This window comes from Eschrichtius robustus, chromosome 21, assembly GCF_028021215.1.
Source record: "Eschrichtius robustus isolate mEscRob2 chromosome 21, mEscRob2.pri, whole genome shotgun sequence".
Lineage (NCBI taxonomy): Eukaryota > Metazoa > Chordata > Mammalia > Artiodactyla > Eschrichtiidae > Eschrichtius > Eschrichtius robustus.
Genome location: NC_090844.1, coordinates 11,915,728 through 11,936,414, shown reverse-complemented (window position 1 = coordinate 11,936,414; position 20,687 = coordinate 11,915,728). Strand labels below are relative to the sequence as shown.

General features: G+C 47.8%; 1 protein-coding gene across 5 annotated transcripts in view; it reads left to right on the top strand.

The window, feature by feature from the left end:
- The window catches only part of FBXO25 (F-box protein 25), a 55,679-nt gene that overhangs the window by 22,123 nt on the left and 12,869 nt on the right, over positions 1-20,687 (top strand). For all 5 annotated transcript variants that reach the window (XM_068532317.1, XM_068532315.1, XM_068532316.1 and 2 more), the window contains exons 3-7: positions 1,750-1,853; positions 2,799-2,848; positions 5,432-5,524; positions 18,916-19,009; positions 20,264-20,448. In XM_068532317.1, coding sequence (XP_068388418.1) covers positions 1,750-1,853; positions 2,799-2,848; positions 5,432-5,524; positions 18,916-19,009; positions 20,264-20,448 — 526 coding nt within the window. The remainder of the gene's footprint in view (positions 1-1,749; positions 1,854-2,798; positions 2,849-5,431; positions 5,525-18,915; positions 19,010-20,263; positions 20,449-20,687) is intronic.

The window sequence follows — 20,687 nt, the reverse complement described above, 5'->3', positions numbered from 1 at the left end:
TGTGCTATACAGCAGGTCCTTGCTGTTTACCTGTATGTCAGGAGATGTTTTTGATGGTTCTTCTCCACACCCATGCTTGTCTTGGTTGGAAATGGACGTGGGGTGTGGGGAAGCCATGCACCTTTGGTGGGTTTATCAGAAAAACATTCCCGAGAGAGAGGGTGACGGTGTGCTGGTGGAGTGCTGAGCGGTAGGCGTGGAGGGCTGAGAGTGTTGCCTTCGTAAGTCAGCGCGGTTGAAATGTATAGATGTCTGGGCTTCCTTCCTGTACGTCTGTCCCCTGGGCCTGTTGCCTCCCTTCAGACGGCTCAGCCCTCCCAGGGCAGAGTCAGGGCAGAGCACACGTGGGCGCTTGCCCAGTGCCCCTTGCTTGCCTGTGCCTAGCCGGGCACGGCTCCCTCTCCCAGGAGATAACGGGCAGCTCCCTCCTCTCCTGGTGCCTGGTTTCCTTTCTGTGATGCTGTTTCTGGAGAGCAGTGTACTTCTGCTTTCCCTTGATGCCTTTGTGATTGTAGTTGGAAAAGCTGTTCACATTTGAAATCTTCTACCTTCAGTATTTGAATCAGTGACGACAAACCAATGTGAGATACAGCCAGGATCAACCCATTTCTATGAATTGGTGTTATTTAACGCCTGCCACTGAATGTTAAGTTGTTTGTTTTTTCTAAATGCACTTTTGCTTGTCTTCATGATTTACAACTATTGCCAGTGTTCTTTAAGTCTGTTCTGATGGTGATAAATGGATTCATTTGGGAAAATCAGCTGTTTTGATTAAAAGTGAATACAGGTTAGTGGAAGGAGCTTGTGTACAATTTTCTTGTCAAAGAGTGGCGACGAGGCAGCCAGCAGGGTTACTCCCTGGGCTTTGAGTATCAGTCCCTGGCCCTCTGCTAGCCAGCTCATCTGCACAGAGCCCCTCCTTGCTGTCAGACTGAAAACAATCCAGCTGTCAGTGTGCTGAAAATAAACATTGTGTGCATCTTTAGTTTTGAGGGGGTGGACTGCTTTTTGCATAGTCTTATTTATTTATTTTTTACTACAAGGAAGAAATTTTTTTAAGAAAGAGTGTGTTCAAGTTGTTTAGTTATCACCTTATGATTTTATTTTCTTATTTCATCCAAAAGAAAAAAAAGAAAAAAATAGGAAAGCTTTTAATTAGATGTATTTAGGTGGAAAAAAGAAATGTTTTACTTCATCTGGCTTCAGTTAAGCGCCTTAACAGGTAGCATTATTTGGTTGATGCTTAGTAAGGAAATACAGTAGTAGTTCCAGTTAAGTCTTTGGAAGTATGGGGACAAAGAGAAATGTTGAGTTTACTCAGCACTGGGTCAGGCATATAGCAAATCATTAGTATTAGGTATCATGTTGTCATGTTAACTTTTTTCCAGAGTATAGACTATAAAACTATAAGTTTTAAAGTCTGAAACTACCTTGGTTGAGCATTTCAAAATCCTTAGGCGATTCTAAAACTTGTGCATCACTTCCTGATACAGCATTCTGATAAGAACCAGGGTAAATCTCAGGTTTCTTAAAACAAGCAAAAAACGTAGACATTAGCCTTGTAATTTCAAACCTGTGATTTGTTGCTTTGAAAATTAAGGATTGCTTTCAGAATTTAACATGATTTTTATTTTGGGCTCCTGAATTGCAAACCAAATATTTCTTTTGTCTTTTTTCTTTTTAACAAAAGAAAATCCAGATGAAGAAACCCCTGTAAAAATATTTTAATAAAATGTATCTTTATTTCAGTATCTTAAATAGTGAAGATGAAGAAATATTCAATAACGAAGAGCATGAATATGCATCCAAAAAAAGGAAAAAGGACCATTTTAGAAATGACAAAAATACTCAGTGTAAGATCATTTTCATTAATAATTTCATATTTACTTGTTGAATATGTTGATAAATTGAATTGCATTGACAGTGCCGTCTTATGACGTAAATGCTGATACAGTTATATAAGTAGCAGCACTGTATCCAGAGTTGCCCACTGACTTAGTGGTCAGATATTTGCAGCTCAACCATTTAGCTGAGTAAGTCATTAGTAAGATTTGCTACAATGAAACCGAAGACAGGAAAACCTACAAAACAGCCTCTATGTCTGAATGTTGAATAGCAGTCCTGAATTCAGGTCCATTCACTCCCAAGCAGTGGGGCCGAACCTTAGGGACCTTGACATTGGGCTTTGGTGCAGGAGACGCTGCTGGTTCGGAGCAGAAGGCAGACATGGTCAGAGCTGGAGCCATGCAGGCGGGATGGGGACGGGGATGGGGACGGGGATGGGGAGGCTCTGAAAGGGCCCCTGTGCAGATGCCCAGACTTGAGTCACTGAGACCCTGTGAGTGAATCCAGTCGTGCGCCCTCTGGAGGCTCCCATGGACAATGTAGTCGTGATCCTCGAAGCTTTGGGATATGAGTTACTTAGAAAGTGTATTTAAATGGAACACCATGTGGGGCAATGAAAGAGGAAGAGAACTTTTATTAGGGTGTATACCAAATGCACTTTTATAACCATTTATGTTTGGATATGACTGCAGTCACTTGGTGACACTATTTTCTTCCAAGTTACCTAGATGTGGTACTGTCATAAATCATCTTTCATGTAAAGATGTTTCAGTACCTCTGAAACTGATATTAGGAAACGAAGCAATTCTGGTTGCATTTAGCCAAGTCAAAGCATCTCTTATCTATATGATGTCAGATAATTTTGTTAGCATGTGCCACTGTTGAAGTTCCTTAAAATCTTCATTTTGTAATGATTCACCAGCTTTTAAAAACAAAGTTAATTTTTATTCTAGGTTTTTATCGTGAAAAATGGATCTATGTCCATAAAGAAAGCACAAGAGAAGTAAGTATTCTATTATAAATAAGAGTATATTTTGTATTGTTACTGTTGAATATGTGATGTTACATTAAACTGTTTCTTTTGCAATATCAGACCTGTGTCCACATTCTAAGAGGTGAAAGCATAAGAGGGTCTTTGAGACAGTGTTTCGTGTGTGTGGTGTATGTCAATGCCCCGTACGAATCTGAATCAGCAGAGGGCTGTTTCAGAAGAAGTATGGACCCCCAGGTACTTTGATATTTTCTCCCCCGCCCTTCCCAAAAGCTGTTCATAGTGAGCCTCTGGTACTAGTAGGGCTGTGTCTTGGCTCTCCTGTGTTTTGGGTTGGTGAGAACAGTTTGTAAACCCCTCATTTATTTTGTAGAGTAGTAGCTAAGATGATGTTGGTAGTTAAGCTGGAATCTGCAAAGAGCAGTTCGAGCCCTGCCCACCTTTCTTTTGCAAAAGGTTTGTTCACCTCCACTCTGCATGTTTCCTTTTTCTCTTGGTATCTGGGGAAGCTTGCTTCCATCTGTTGTCTGAGAAACTCTGCATTTGCCTTATTTTGCAACAATGGGGGAAAATATTCAGGGAGCAGTTGTTTAGCATGTATTATGTTAGCGTAAGTTAAGGATTCCAGAAGTGTTAATAGTGGGTGTTCTGAAACCAGCCCAGCTTCCTAGAAGCTTAAGGATTAGATTCTGAGATAGAAAATTTATCCGACCTATTTGACGATGGTTAACATTGTTAAATGGGTATGAAACCACTCTAACCCGTAACATACACTCCAGTGCACCATTGGCAGGTGTTTGGTGAATCTGACCTAGTTTGAGCTTATGAAAGACTGTTAGACATTTGGACTTCCCTGGTGGTGCAGTGGTTAAGAATCCACCTGCCAATGCAGGGGACAGGGGTTCGAGCCCTGGTCCGGGAAGATCCCACATGCCGCGGAGCAACTAAGCCCGTGCACCACAACTACTGAGCCTGTACTGTAGAGCCCGCGAGCCACAACTACTGAGCCTGCATGCCACAACTACTGAAGCCTGTGCGCCTAGAGCCCGTGCTCTGCATCAAGAGAAGCCACCGCAGTGAGAAGCCCTTGCACTGCAACAAAGAGTAGCCCCCGCTCGCCGCAACTAGAGAGAGACCGCGCGCAGCAATGAAGACCCAATGCAGCCAAAAATAAATAAATTTTTTTTTTTTTTAAAAAAAAAGAAAGACTGTTAGACATTTCATTTGCTGGGTGTCACCACACTGATTACAGAACAGAGGTCCAGCTTCGGCTGCACATGCAGCAGAGGGGGAACTTGCTGTGAGTCTGCAGGGTGTTGCATGGGTCCTGGGAACCGGCACAGGCAGGCACAGGAAGGGGCCAGGACTCGGAGCTGGTCCCATCTCTCTCCGCATCACATCACGCCTTTGGTCTTCTCACCTGGGGCCCGCCAGGTGTTTGCTGCTCGTGTGCTTCAGACGTGTGATTTTATTTCCCCCCAAAGAAGAGGCTGTTGTGAGATGGGTGGCAGCCTGGGAGGAACACCAGTGTTTGGAATTCTGTTCACTGAGAAAGAGAATAGTTACCGGCTGTGATTGATTTCAGGTTATGATCGATATCCAGTTAATCTTGGCTTCCTCCACAGCTCCCAGGAAAATATTTTGTACTTAGTGGATATTCAGTAAAAATACATAATGAATGTTTTAAATAAGTGTATCTTGTTGGCTTGTGCACACATTGAGAGTGTTGTTGGGATTTGGGTGTAAAACCAAATCAGCCCTCACGGTGCGTCTTCTGTCAGAGACTAAGGATTTCCCCTCCAGCTCCCCCTCTGGCCCCTCTCCTGTCCTCTGTTTGAAATGTGAGGCGTATTTGTCACCTCATGTTTTCTGTGATTATTCCCCACTTTATCTATACCCACAACTCTGCACTGAAGATCTCTTTATGTTCTAAGTATTCCAATACAGAAGATCGAGTTTAAAATGTCTTCTAAAACCTAGGGTAGAGATCTGTACAAACCAGTATGGAATATAGGGCATATCACTGCCCACGGTCACGTCCCGTCACCTCTAGCCCTTTGCACCCACACGCTGGTATTCAGAACCCCACCCAGCTCAGGTGCCTCTCGGCCTTGATCCTGAGCGTCTGGGCGTACGTCCAGGCCTGCAGGCACACAGGACTCCCCGCAGAGGAATCGAATTCCAACGTGTAGTTTATAGCAGATGCTTCTTCATAGTGGCCAAGCATGATTTATGTATTTGTAGTTGCACAACCTAGAATACATCGAGTTATTTTATGATTTTAGGCTTAATTTTGTCCTCCCCCAAATGCATGCCAACAAAGGAAATTGACAAATATTTAATCAATATTTATCCTTGTCATTAAGTGGTGTAGAAATGTCAGTGCATAGTGTCTTGACTGTACATAAATTACTTAAATTTAGCATTGTTTTAATTTCACTCTACTTTCAGCTAAATATGGAACAGATCATAATAAAAACAAATATCCTTTGCCAATATTAAAAAAGAAATTGCGCAGACTAATTCACGTTAACTGTTAGCTCATTTTGACTCATGACTCATTTGACAGATTTTCACTTGTGTCTGTTTTTCCAGAGACACGGCTACTGCACTTTGGGAGAAGCTTTTAACCGCTTAGACTTCTTCAGTGCGGTCCAGGACGCCCGGAGGTTCACTTACGTGGCCAGAGTGAGTATTTTATTTCAGAGACACTTGATGACACTTTGGAGCGGCTGCGTTTTGAAGATTATCATGTGAAATATTTAAGATGCTTTTGACGGCTGCGTACAGTTGTGCTTGTTCGCTGGTAGAGAACCCCCGGGGGCGGGCGGGCGGGCGAGGCTCCGGGCTGGCGCTGGGGCTTCTGCAGGCTCCCGCGGGGGCAGGGGCACGCTCCCCGCCCGTCGCGCTGTCGGAGATGCAAAGAGGAGGCGGAAGTTATCCTGGGAATCCTTACCCCGTGGTTTCACATGCATTTTCTACTTTGTGTTTTTCACGGAGTATGATTCCTGCTTCATGGAGGGACAGTGGGCTAACAGAAAGAAGGAAATCTATACCGAACGGAACTCCACAGAAGCCTTATTGTGTTAACAACATGTGTTTAGAGGAAATTTTTATCTTGGCCTACATTCACAAAAGAAAGGATCTTGCCATATATTCCATTTACTGTCTGCTTTTATTTGCCTAACAAATTTATTCACCTTCTTACTATTATAGGCAAAGAGTAGGTGATGGGTCACGAAGCTGTTAATTTTTGATTTTTAATGGTGCTGTGAGACTCTGGAAAGATATTCCTTGTAATGGCTGCTAGGCATTTGGAAGTGCTACCGGAAGGACAGAAAACTGGGCGGTTAAATGATTTTAAGCCCAAGTGTTTGGTTTGGTTCTGGTCAGAGTTTGCCGGGCATCCATGTGACTAGCACCTGGGGTTCCTAGCCACGTGCTCCCTGCAGCCTCGCCAGGTGGGGGCTGTGTGGAGGCTGTAGCCCCACCGAGGGTTCGAGTTCTCCCAGGTGCCTGCGCACCAGACAGGGGCCTCCACCAGCTACCTCTTCCCTCCAGGTGACCGAACCAGTATTTGACTCCACTTTGTAGAAATGCCAAGATTTGAGTATCCAGGAAAACGTGTGTCAGCAGAGAGGTCTGTTATACAGTAAGCGTTTACCCACATGCTGTGTGATAGTTCAGATCATGCTTAGTTGTCTAATACCAGCCGCTCTGGACGGCGATCTACACAAGGGATTTTACTCGTGGGGGCGTGAGAGAGACTCTGGGGCAGGACGGAGACGCGGGAGGGAGGACGGAGACGCGGGAGGGAGGACGGAGACACGGGAGGGAGGACGGAGATGCAGGAGGGAGGACGGAGACGCGGGAGGGAGGACGGAGACGTGGGAGGGAGAACCGAGCCTCCTGGTTTCAGTGCCGGGCTTTCTGCTCGTCTTGCTGGTCCAGGCCCTTGGTTTGCTGACCAGAGAAGGTCTGAGCGTTCTGTGCTCTGTGTCCTACTGAACCTGGTCACCTGAACAGCCTTGGGATCTTTGTTTTGTCCGCATGCCGATCTCTTTTTCACAGAGGAGCCTTTCTTCAGACGTTGTCCTCATCCTAGACAGTAGTACCTGGCAGATGGTAGACTTTCTCTGCTGGTTCTTTTGTAGTACGTGTAAAAAAATACGTAACTAAAAAGTAAAATGCGTGGTGTGTCCACGTGCTAACGCGTGAAGTGGCGTTTCTCTGCGTCGCCTCTAGAAATGGCCGCCGGGGCTGCTGGCTTTGGCAGCTGCTGAGGCCACTGTGCGATGCCCGCCGCACCACTGGGCCCTCCCACATGGCTGGCCTCTCTCTGTGGCACTTCCATGATGACCGAGTGCTCCCGCCAGGTGGAGCCTCCCCATCAGGGATCCTCACCTCCTCACCCTCCTCCTGCCCCTGCTTCCTGCTCCTTCAAACCCTTCCCGAGGCCAGTTACCTTCCCAAACTGATCTGCTTATGTCTACCTTCTCCGAAAGACAAAGACAAATGAAGCCAGCTGTCAGTGACTCTGTGACCGGGTCCACGTGCCGTGGCCATGGCGTGCTGTCCCCTGGCCCTAGTGACTCTGTGATCGGGTCCACGTGCCGTGGCCATGGTGCGCCGTCCCCTGGCCCTAGTGACTCTCTGTGATCGGGTCCACTTTGCTGTGGCCATGGTGTGCTGTCCCCTGGCCCTAATGACTCTCTCTGACCGGGTCCACGTGCCGTGGCCATGGCGTGCTGTCCCCTGGCCCTAGTGACTCTGTGATCGGGTCCACGTGCCATGGCACGCTGTCCCCTGCCCTAGTGACTCTCTGTGATTGGGTCCATGTGCCGTGGCCATGGCGTGCTGTCCCCTGGCCCTAGTGACTCTCTGTGATTGGGTCCACGTACTGTACTGTCTCCTCTCCCTTCCCTTTCCTCCTGTTGCCTCCCCAGCAGGCCTGACGCCCCACTTGCTTTCTTTTGATCGTGCTCTGTGCCTCACCTTTGGGTGACATGTCCCCCTGCACTTGCTGCCACCTTGTCTGTGGGGGTGGGATCCCCTCTCCCTCGGCATCCCGGCACTGGGGCGGAAGCACTGCTTTGCGAGTCTGTTAGTGCGTCATTGTGTGGTCAGTACCCCTGAATCCCACTGAATCGTAGTTGGCCTCAGTGGCTGGAGTGGTGTCCTTGGCACCTCTCTGCTGCTTTCATGTTTACACCACACTTACCAGGACAGTGAGGGTCTCTTGCAGTTCTTCTCAACAAGACAATTTCCCATAACTTGTGCTGTGTTGTCCAGATGGCCACTCCTTAATATTAGAAGAGCTGTAGATGTACACGCAGTGGTTTTGAAATGACTTATGAAGGAGTTTCCTTACATTTCGGATGGCTTGCAGAAATACTTCCCCTAAGAATTTATATGAAAAAAATGAGTAGAATGCATCTTTTAATAAACATTTTATATGAAATCCCTTTGTTTATCTAAAGTTAGCATTTTAAACTGAGGCTAATCAATAATTACTACATAGTTTTGGAATAAAAATTAGTATTAGAGTTTAGCGTTCAGTATAAATTGTTTTAGTTGTCAAAAATAAGTAGTTTGGAATGGAAGTTTAGTCTTTATTCTCCTATACTTTGGCAGGAACGGAAATTTGACATCTTCTAATGACACAAATCCAAATTACATTGTCTCTTCCACATCCTGTATATGAAATAAGCCACTTTTGGTATTGTCTGTTAAAAAATATTTGAAACATCTTCACACCTAGGTTACTTTTATAATTTTTCAAAATTTTAGTCTGACTTTGAGGAATAAACATTGTTTTTCCAAGCTGCATTCACTCAACTTTTTAAAGGAGAATAGAGAACTAATTTCATGTGCCATGTTCCTCAGAACATGGCACCTAATTTAGGGTCACTGTTGAATCACATAGGCAGTGCCTGCCGGCGCTGGCGGGAATCGTGAGGAAACCTGTAAACATGGGGTTGTGAGCTGCCCCCTCAGCACTGTGGTGGGATAAGTGGGTGGTCTCTCACATGCTCCTCGTGCATTTGGCCTGTTCTTAAACCTCATTCACGTTACATTTTGTCCATCTGGCCACGGATAAGTCCAAACACCACTTCTTGCTCTGGGCTAACACGTGCGTAAACACACACACCGCCTCCGCTGCTGCGCTTCGCCGGCACACTTGTAAACAGTCGTGTTCTTCACCACCATTCAGCAGAATTTGTGTTACAAGTGTAATGCTGTATATTTAGTTTCAGGCTAGTTGGTTGTCAGTGATATGGCTATTGTGTTAAACTGCTGTTAAAACTGTCTTGTAATTTACAAAAAAAAATGCTTATTTATAGATTGAGAGTGTTGTCTTGGCCGGCTACTGAAAAGGCTTTAGCATAATGTATTGAACTAATAAATTTATTTCCAGAAAATCAATAAAAACTGGTCTTTACTCACACTAATTTTTCTCTCCTTAACTGATTATTTGCAGTTATTATTTTATAATATGTGGTGAGAAACTTTCTTATTGGGGGAAAAAAAATGACAGTCAAGATGCAGTTTAGATTTGGCCCTGGTGAGTGGACAGTTCTTAATATCTGGTCCGTAATTGAGCTTACTTCTCATTCATCCCATTTCTATGTAATGTATAAGTAAATTAAAAGCATTTTTGGTCAGTTTTAGGACCTTACTTTCATTAAGATAAATCAAAGACTTAAATTTGGTGGAATTTTGAAAATTTTAAGTAGAAAATTTAACCAAAGACTTGGAATTATTAGCACATAGGTAGTTATTTCGCCGCAGAGGGGGAGATGGATAGCAGTCAGAGTTGATATTTTAGAAGGCCTTTGAAGTGGGCTTTCAGCTCGGTGTCATGGTTGGAGACTGAGTGTCAGCACCTTTACCTCCCGTCTAGCAGTCGGTGTCCCCTGGTCTGAGGTGGGAGGGGTGAGAACCTTGGTGCCCATATTGCTGAGCACCCTTAGGAGAGGTGCACGGTCACATCCTGTGAGGTTGACGTGTCTTTCCAAACTAACGGTGTCAGGGAAACTTCTAATTCACATTCCAGCCATAGACCTCGTCCCGCCTGTCAGCGATACACACTGAAGTTCAGCAGTGCAGAGAGGTGGCGTCTGTCCTGACTGTCAGTGCACACCCGGAAACTGGGCAGCGCCTCAGTGCCAGCCCTTCCTGGGGGAGAGTTGCGTTGTCTCTCTCTGCGGGGCGTGTAGGTCGTGCATGGTGGCTCCCTGGAGTCCGAGGCCCCCCAGCACTGCGGGTCCCCTGGGAGAGACGGGGCGGGCGCAAGGAGGGCATGGAGTGGGAGGGTCTGCGTCTGGGGGCGGTGGCCAGAGAGGCTGTCAGGAAAGTGCCTGAGAGCAGCGCAGGGTAGCAGTTGACATGTATAAAGATGCCAGGTGTGCTGTGCTTCCGAAAGTAGGTTCCTGTTAGGGGAGAAACTCTCAGAATCGTTACGTTTATGTACCTTTATCTGGGTTATTTGGAAAATGAGTTTATACTTCATTCCCTGCCTGTGGTCAATGAGACTTTGCTGCCGTCTGTGACACATTATTCACTTTATTTGGCTTGTAAATAGTGACTTTCTTTTACCTTGGTTACCTTAACTTCCTCACATTAACTTCCCTATAATTGGAACGTGTTACTCACTGACAGTTTGGTTTCTCTGAGCTTTATTTGAAGCCTTGTCACAGGAGCATCAGGTATCATCTGTGACAGTAACTCAGCCTCTTGACGGCCCTTCCAGCTCTCCCGAGGCTCCGCCCTGAGCCCGGGGAAGCCGCGCCCGGCGGCTCTCGGCTCAGGAAGCTGCCCGGGCCGTCCTGCGCGTCGCCCAGGGAGCAGCGCGAGGTGTCGGATGCTGGCTGTGTGTGCTGCACCGTCGTATTCGTAGCGTTAGGAGAGTCAAGCTCTGTAGCTTAATTATTAATATATTTGTTAAGAAACATTTTAACTAGACGTTAATACTCGCTGCTAGCATTCACGGCCTGTTTAGAGAACAGGTGCTGCCTGGCAGGGCGGGATCTGCGAGGTTTAATAATTGATCAGGCCTTTCCAGCGGTGCTGGTGAACCTGTCGTCTGTGACGTATTTAAGTCCCTTCTTGTACTCGGGGTCGTACAGAAGGAATCTACTAACCCCCTAGTCTCTGTAGGGGATCAGGAAATATTAATGAATACAGGGTGTGCTTAGGGTGTAACAGATGCACTTATTAGGGTGCTTACGAGAAGTCGGTCATGGAAGATTCATGTTTATACAAGGTGGGATCACGCAGAATAGTATTTCTCCATTCAGAACATTTCGCTAAAGGGGTAGGTCTTTCCAGAAGCGCATACGATATTCTGAAAGGATATTTCAACAACTTTATGACTTAGAAGGAAGTTTGGCAGTGGAAACCGGATTTCTAAGAGGGATTGTTGGGTAGGGGTAGGGGATTTAGAGGAACAAACTGCTATGTATGAAATAAACAGGCTACAAGGATATACTGTGCAGCACAGGGAATGCAGCCAGTAGTTTATAATAGCTGTAAATGGAGTACAAGCTTTAAAATTGCCAGTCACTGTGTTGTGCACCTGAAACTTATACAAATGAACAAAATAAAAGGATTGTTGAGTGGCTTGGCCAGGAGGATGCAGCAGGGCCGATTTCCTGGTTTTGCGCTGTGGCTCTTGAAGTGAAGGGCGCCAGGGACCAACGGTCGGGCTTGGAGGCCCCATGGACGCCAGGGGAGCTCTGAAAGGCCACAGCGAGTGCAGCCCCTCTGCCGCTCAGCCCGGCCCCCAGGGACTGCCCGCGTTTTGTCACAGACGTGTACGTGCAGGATCCCATCCCGAAGAGCCAGAGACGAGGGTGTCGGCGTGAGCCGGAAGAGGGGCAGTGAAAAGGTCTGGCGACAGGAGGCAAAGGGGACGAGTGCGGATGCGCGACTTGATCTCAGTGGACAGACCCTGAGTTCTCACTGTCCGTCGAGATGGCACACCTCTCGCCACTTTCTTTCCATTTTTGTCCTGTGTCAGGATTAACTGCGGGAGGTGGTGGTCAGAACGGGACCCGGCCTCGGGCCGAGGAGTTGGGCAGCTGAGTGGTGGGCCCGGCCCTGCTCCAGGTGCACACAGGCCATCCCGAGAGACTCGACAGCTCACAAAGCACCCTCCCTGCTTCTTCACTTCTGATCCTCTGCCAGCTCGATAGGCTGGGTCACCGTGCGTGGCAGATGCTGACCTGAGCCACAGAAGGGTTAATGTCTTACGCATGGGCTGCCTGCATGAAAAGTTTAGTTGTAGAGTTTTGCTTAAGTCTTTTCACTGTTCCACATTCCTATATTAGAGGAATTATCATGTTTTTGAGGAATTACTTCTAAATAGCGAGTCTGCAGGCCTGAACAGTGTCCCCCAAGGTTCACGTCCACCTGGAGCCTCAGAACGTGACCTTATTTGGAAGCAGGGTCTTTGCCACGTGTAATCAGTTAGGATGAGGTCCTACTGGAGTGGGAAGGGCCCTAAACCGATGGCTGTGTCCTTAAGAGAAGAGGAAACAGAGACACAGTCACAGGGAGAAGCCACGTGAAGAGATTGGCCCAGGGACTCACAACAGTAGGAGCTGAGTGAGGCGAGGAGGTCCCCTCCCTGGGCCAGAACGTAACAGGGCCCTGCCGACACCGGAGCCTGGACCTGCGACCTCAGAACCCTGAGAGTGGTGGCCGCTGACGTCCCCCACGTGGCGTGGGGCTGCCTCACGGCAGCCGCGGAGACCGTGCAGAAGGGCCGTTACTTCTCCCCTGGGGCGCTGTGTGCTTTTCTCCTTGAGAGGAGCGGTCGTGCTTGTTCATGGTTTGTCTTCTGCGAAGGACCAAGCATACTTCTTTACACGATGATCAGATATTCTCACACCACCTCACTTTGAACATGTGGAAAATGAGCCTGTGTTAATGGTGGGTGAGATGACATGATTGCAAACTAGTCAGTGGAAAAAATTACAAGGAGCAGAACCCGGGAGGCCTTCGGTTTTCTGGCACAGATTGGAAGGAGACCCTGTTGCCACTGGAGTGCGTATGAGAACACATTTTGCTGATGAATCGTTGAAACCGACTGACGGTGAAAAGAGCAGGGGGCCTCAGCAGACGGTTGTCGTGCATGTGGGTCTCCTGCAGACTTGCCGCTGGCCTGCATGCCCGGAACCCAGGCAGCGTCGGAAGGCTCCATAGGGAGGGCTGTCCCTGTGCCACTGAGGTCCCCCAGGAGGTGCCCGTCATGGCGACTCTGGGTGAAAAATGTACCTGATGCACCTCCTCCATGTTAGTGACACCCTTTCCTTCTGTTCGAGGTGAGGGATTGGTGGTGGTGGGGTGTCATTTGGGCCCCTTAGCTGTCCGTCAGCCCCTCTGGGAGGTTGGGCCTCCTCACTGCGGGGCACCAGGTGCAGTGCGTGCAGGGCCGGGGCCACTCGGGTGTTCATGTGACCTCTGCCCTTGAGCTGGGGAGCTGCTCTGCTCATCTTTACATGCCTTCTTAGGTCCTGGGACTTTGGCCCCAGGAGTTTGTTTCCCAACACTCCTCAATTTTTGGACGTGAACTTCAGTTTCCCACGTGCTTCCTGGGTCCTTTAAATAGTGGGATCATGAAAACAAGGGAAAGGACGTCTCTGGCTGGACCGTCTGGTTATGTGAAGATGTTTAGCTTCTTCCTGATCTCTGCCGAGGACGATGTGGCATGAACAGTTCATGAGGAGACAGGAGTGGGGAGACCATGGTCGCGGATGAGCTTCCAGGGACCCATGAGGCAGCAGCAGGGCCGGGGGGTGGAGGGGCCAGACCTCTGTGTTGGGTTCTGTCTTGTTTTCTCAGTTACTGACCGGGGATCTCCTCTTCCACGACACCTAATGGGGTTTGTATCTGCCCCGAGGCTGCCATGACGAGTTCGTGGTGGGATCGTAGCGAGCCCTCGGATGTGCTCAGCTCAGGAGCGCTGCTGCGCTTGGCTGGTCTTTTGAGGGTGGCTTAGATGGAGGGACAGCCCCCATGCAGGTCCAGCCCCGTCCCCGGATTCAGGGAGGAGAAGCGGGCGAGGTGTGCCTCAGGTCACAGGTGGTCCTGACCGCAGAGGTGCCTGTGTTAAAGGTCTTCTTTGTCTTGATCCTATAGCCGTCTCCTCTCGTGGAAAGCAGTGACTTCCTGACATGCGTGGAGACATTAAAAACAGTGGCCTTTTGAGTTCAGGGAGACTGTTGAGAGGGACTGTCCGTAGAACCTCTGACCTGAGCCTTTGTGTGCCACGTTGCAGTGTCTTGGGTCACAGCCCAGCTAGGTCCGTCACGTGCCCACTCCCTGGGCACCTGCCACACACATGTCCCCAGCCCCCGGCACAGACCTGGAGCTGCTCCACTCGCAGTGAGGGGACGGTTGAGCAGGCTGCTCTGTGAGTTGTTTCGGTTGTTTTCTCCATGGTAAACATTCTGCGCAAATTCTACCTGAATACGAACTGGCTCGTAAGAGACTCTAAAGTAATTAATTTGCCAGTGGTTTTACTGATCCTACAGGCACCTCCAGGCACCTCCTCTTTTCAAGAAAACTGGTATTTAGAAATGGAGGAAGTTCCTGATTAGAAAACAGATTCTTCACAAAAGGAATGCCCTCTGAGTTCCTTAGCACAAAAAGATATGTTTACATTTTATTTTTTTAAAAACGTCCTTCTTGTTGATTCAAGAATTGGCTATAGGCTACTTACTCCAGGAGTTTCCTCTGATTTTTCCCCTTAAAAAGTGTTGGATTAAAGTGAGCTAGCAAAATACGTAACTGCTCCTAAGAACAAGATTCATGAAGGAGAAGAGACCACGTGGGACCTCCCAGGGGTGCCTGCTTCCAGTCGAAGGAAACACGACTGGACGCTAACTGGACAGTTTGACCTCAAGAGAATTAAATTTGATGTTGTAGCTCTGACGTTTCATGGGATGTGTGTGTCCAGCCAGCGGGAGTGCGCTGATTAGATGGCATGTCCTCTGGAAATCTGAAATGTCACTAGCACAGAGTCTGCAAGTGTCCAGTACCATCTTCATTTTTCTTTAACTTCCCGCATATTTATGCTGCCAACAATGTAACTTGTAGAATGTGACCAAACGCAAGAACTAAAAATTCTTTTAACAAAACTGAAATTATAAATTGTGTAACAATTCAATTCATAGAAGACAACAGTTTTTCCTTCTGCCAGTATTAGGAGTGAGTGACTAGGATGAGAGTCAAATGAGGTGTTAATTCCCACGGAGGGTGGACAAGAGGGACAGTCCAAGAAGAGGTCACTTCTCACAGGCCACCTGCCCGAGCTGGTCCCCCAGACGGGAGCCTTGTTCTCGACACAGCCTGCGTTCACTCTGCGTGAGATACCCTCATCCCGGGGGAGGAACGGGGCCGCGGACCTTGGGAGAACCTGATGAAAGCTCCTGACACTCCCCAGAGAGTGATGACAACATGGACAGAGTCTGCGAACAAGCCTGGGTGCTGGCACTGCTCCGGCTTCGTGAACATCTAGGTGAGAATCTGCTATTGCAGAGTTTAGGTCTCATTCCTTTTTCATTAAATACAGTAAAACTGAGAAGACCTTTTAAAATCAGGTAATCAAATTGCACATCGCTGAAGCCTGTGGAAGCTGTTCGCTGTGTCCTGACACACGTGAGGTGCACGGGATGCAGCGTGGCAAGAGTTTGCAGTGTTTCAGTCCTGAATCCGGTCCCTGTTACTGTGTGACTTTGGGGTCATTTTCCTTCTCTCTGGGCCTCAGTTCTCGCTGTGCAGCGTGATAATACAGTACGTCTCCTGGGGGTGTTGTAAGAATTAGGCAGTCACATCCAGCCCTTCCGGTAGCACCTCGGTAATAACGGGTCAGTGTGGAAATCTGCGTGAAGCCAGGAGTGAAGACGGCACGGCCCCCGGCCTCTGCCCATTGAGGGTGCCCTGTGCTGCACGGGAGAGCGACCTGAACACGAAACTGTCCCCCTCTGTCCTTCCCGCATGCACACCCACACCGTCATCCTGACCACGTAACGCGTGTGCTCGGGCATTCCAGACGTGCCTGGGAGCTCAGATAGCTGAGGTTTTCTGTACTTTTATTTAATTCTAGCTTTAGTATATTATCATTAGAGAGTTCGGCCTGTACGATCTCTGCTTTTTTGAAATGCGTTAAATTTTCCTTTGTGGCCATTTTCATAGTTGATTTTTGTAAATATTCTATTGACACATAAGAAAAATGCAGATTCTCTATTTGAAGGATGTAAGTTTTTCTGCTTATTTATTAAACAGGGTTTGGTGGTTATATTATTTAAATCGTCCACATCCCTACTTGTTTAGAATTGTTAAATTTGAAGAGACGTATAAAAATCTCCCACAATATTTGTATTTTTGACAAAATCTCTTTAAGTTTCCAACAGATTTTGTCTTACATATCTAGCTGAATAGAGGCTAATGCGTGGTTATATTTTCTTTGTAAATTGTCTTCTGGGGGTTTCCCTGGTGGCGCAGTGGTTAAGAACCCACCTGCCAATGTAGGGGACACGGGTTCAAGCCCTGGTCCAGGAAGATCCCACGTGCCGCGGAGCAACTAAGCCTGTGCGCCACAACTACTGAGCCTGCGCTCTAGAGCCCGTGAGCTACAACTACTGAGCCCATGTGCCACAACTACTGAAACCCACGCACCTAGAGCCCGTGCTCCACAACAAAGAGAAGCCACTGCAATGAGAAGCTTGCGCACTGCAACAAGAGGAGCCCCTGCTCACCACAACTAGAGAAAGCCCGCGCGCAGCAACGAAGACCCAAAGCAGCCAAAAAATAAATTAAAAAAAAAAATTGTCTTCTGCACTTTTATGTTAATTACCATTTTAACCTAAGATTTCACTGTCATCTATTAGTATGGCCACTCTTGTGTTTGCACATCCCACTGTGGTGGTTTTCCTGGTGGGTGCCCTGTGGGTAACTAGCTAACCCACCGTGCCAACCCCACGCCTTCTGCTAGTGAGTTCAGCCTTTTTCTAAAAGATTTTTTTACGTGGTATTAGAAAACTGTAGTTTTTGTTGATGATAGGAGGGGGTAGTTGGAATACTTATTCCCTTTTGTGACAGAATATCCATTCTCAGACTAAGACCTGGTCTCAGGGGTCCTCCTCACTTTGAAACTACTGAGGACCCCAAAGAGATTTGCCTATGTGGGTTTTGTCTATTAATATTTACCATATGGAAGTTAAAATAAGTTTTAAAAAAAACTTCTCTATTTAAAAATAAAGAGTGCCTGTGTCCTCCCGTGCCCATCTTCGCAGCGTCTGCGATGGTGGAAGGTGGCGCGTTCTCAGGGCTGGATTCAGTGTGTGCAGCCTCCTCGGGGGGCCCCGGGACCCTGCACTGCACATGAGCGAGGCGGCAGTGGTGCCAGGGAAGTAGCTTAGATCTGGGGTGCTGGGGGCTCCCTGGACGGCTCTCTGAGGGCCGCGGCCCACGGGCTCCGCGCTCTCATTTTTCTTTGTGGAGCAGGAGAGGCATGTATTTGCATATTCTGGTCTGTTTCTCTCAGGTCCTGAGGGTCTTGAGAGCAGGGAGCCTGTCAGGGAAGGTTGGTTGTTTCTCACACTGCCCAGGGCCGGTGGCTCGGTCTGTCGGTCAGCGCTGGGAGCCCCACCCCTTCCGGCTGTCCTTGGCAGTGAAGCTGGCCTCAGGTCTCTAATTTGGTTGTAAACGCAGGCGGGGGTGGGGTGGGGGGGTGGGGGAAGGGTCTGAGTCAGTGTTAAAGTGGTGCTGATTGTGATGCTGGTCGAACAAGGAAGACGGAAGACGCCAACATTTTGCTTTGTGACCACCTAGAGGGGTGGGACAGGGAGGGTGGGAGGGAGATGCAAGAGGGAGGGGATATGGGGATGTATGTATACGTATAGCTGATTCACTTTGTTATACAGCAGAAACTGACACACCATTGTAAAGCAATTATACTCCAATAAAGATGTTAAAAAAAAAAAAAAAAAAGATTGAGGAGCCGGACTGACCTTGTAGCCTTGGGTTTCTCAGGTGTTCTCTGGCCAGGGCCCTGGAGTGTTGTTTCTGTAATCACTGCAGTATAGGACACTTTTATGTAAATATACTAGAAGTTGCAGAATGATTTTTTTCCCAACAATCATCGTGTGATTGTCATATTTGTAATTTTCTTTTAACTTCCACGGTCAACATGGCAATGTGAGTACGTGAGTTAGCATTTTCTTTTCTCCTTCTGGACACTCACAGAGGCAGCTAGGAGGATTGGAAAGGAGGGATGAAAAATTCCTTTTTCAGAGAAATAGGCAGATGTAGTTCACAGATTCTAAAATCTGTTTAAGGCTTACCCAGAGTGGCTCAGATTGGGCAGAAACAGTATGGGAAGAAGTGAATGGATGTGTCCGGGTGGCGAGGAATTGGCAGAGGCAGGTCTGGACCACACCACAGACACGCGTGGTCCAGGGCGAGGCCTGGCGTGGGTGGCGGAAGTTACAGGATGTGAGGGGACGCGGGGAAGGGGCTGACACAGGACTCCTGAGACCCAGGTTGTACAGAGAGGTGGGCCATGGGTTCACCGAAGACTGATAGGGATGAGCTGTGTTTGAGACACCAGCTCTCCCCGGAGCAGCAGAGGGGAGGGGACAGCACTGGGGCAGAGAAGCGGGAAGGCTGTCCCGTCCTTCCCAGGCCTTCCCCGCCGGCCGCCGTGCCGGCATCGTGTGCTGAGGGCAGCCGAGCCCCTGACGGAGCAGGAGCCTGGGAGGCACGACGGCCAGCAGCTGTGGGAGGGGCAGTGCCGCGCGCATCAGGCGGGAGGCTGGGGGGGCAGATGTGATGTGAGGCCGTCGGGGAAGGTCCGGCTCGGCTCGTGTGAGGCTGGGACGTTCAGAGGAGAGGGCACAGCAGGGCGCTGGGTGGACGCCCAAAGAGGTCCAAGAACACGAGCCGAGCCGAGCCGTCGTGGGGAGGGCGTCACGGCCTGCGGCCTGCGCTCTCCTTCCCTGTCGCTCGGGGGCGTTTCCCTTCAGAGGTGATGCTCACCTGTAACTACCCCCCCGGCCCCCACCCCACAGCTGTTGCAGCTGATAGCAAAGTCCCAGCTGACCTCGCTGAGTGGTGTGGCCCAGAAGAACTACTTCAACGTTCTGGATAAAATCGTTCAAAAAGGTAAGGTGATGACTGATACTTTTAATAATCTAAATCTTAATTAGAAATTCGGTGCAAGGAGATTGGATTTTTCTTTTATTTTCCCCCAGTATTAATGATGTCAAATAATGTGATGGTGTCAAGGCAAGGGCAAGGGCTCGGGTTGGCTGCTCAATTCTTGATGTTGTTATTGTTGTTCTTTAAAAGGTGCTTTTGCATACAGAAGAACATATTGTAATGAGAAAGATAATTTTTTTTGTTTTGGGGCCACACTGCGTGGCATGTGGGATCTTAGTTCCCCAATTAGGGATCAGACCCGTTCCCCCTGCAGTGGAAGCGCGGCGTCTTAACCGCTGGACCACCAGGGAAGTCCCAGAGAAAGGTAATTAATCCCTGAGTTTTAAAAAGACACTTACTGTTTCATGGGTAACTAGTCACAGCTCACCTTAGCTGTATAGTGTTTCTATAATTAGCAAGGTTGTGACTTAGTTCTTAGGTATCAGATAAGCCTGTAATTTTAATTTAATGTTTGTCCTGATTAGTTAGTGGCCAGTAATAAACGCAACTTTGAGTTTATGCATATATATGCCATTTTAAATATCCATTCTCATGATTAAGTATAAAAGAAAACAGAGACTGACAGTTTTAAAGGCAAAACTGTAGACTCAACCAAAAATACACTATCAGACAACATTTTGAAGTTTTAAAATCTCATCATACTTGTGATATCTCAGAAATGATGCCACTTTGGAGTTGCAGTGAAATTAGATCATAATTTTTTATTGTGGTTAAATATACATAAAATTTACCACCTTAACCACTCTTAAGTGCACAGCTCAGTGGCGTTAAGTACATTCACATCATTGTGCAACGATCGCCACCATCATCTGCAGAGCTCACCTTGCAGAGCCGACACTCTGTCCCCACAAACACCAACCAGCACAACCCTCCCCCCACTGCCCAGCCCCTGGCGCCCACCGTCTACTTTCTGTCTCTATGAATTTGACTGTTCTAAGGACCTCATATAAGGAGAATCACACAATACTTGATCATTTGTGGCTGGTTCTTATCATAAGGTCTTCAAGTTTCATCCACGTCGTAGCACATGTGAGAATTTCCTTCCTGTTTAAGGCTGAGTAGTATTCCATTGTGTGTATATCACACTCTGCATATCTGTGTTATCTGTTAATGGGCCCTGGGGCTGTGAAAGCAGGTCATTCTTAACAGCAGGGGTTGACTGTATCGGTGCATTGTTTTTGTTTTTGTTTGTTCCAGTTCTGGATGACCACCAAAACCCTCGCCTAATCAAAGATCTTCTCCAAGACCTAAGCTCTACCCTTTGCATTCTAATTAGAGGAGTGGGGAAGTCCGTTCTGGTGGGAAATATCAACATTTGGGTTTGCCGGTTAGAAACTATTCTCAACTGGCAACAGCAGCTACAGAATCTTCAGATGACTGAGGTATGCATTTCTTGGCCTACAAGTGAGTACGCTCTGTTTTTCTATTACAAACACCGTTGTTACTTCTAAGCATATGTGCAAGACTATTACAGCTTTTCCAAAGGTTTTTTTCCTTTACATTTCATAAATATTAAGCTGTTGTAGGATGGATTCAGACCAGAAGACCCTTTAATGTGTTATAGGTGTCATTGGAAAGACGGTGGGGATGGTAATTATTAAAAAGAGCTGATCCTGTGGGT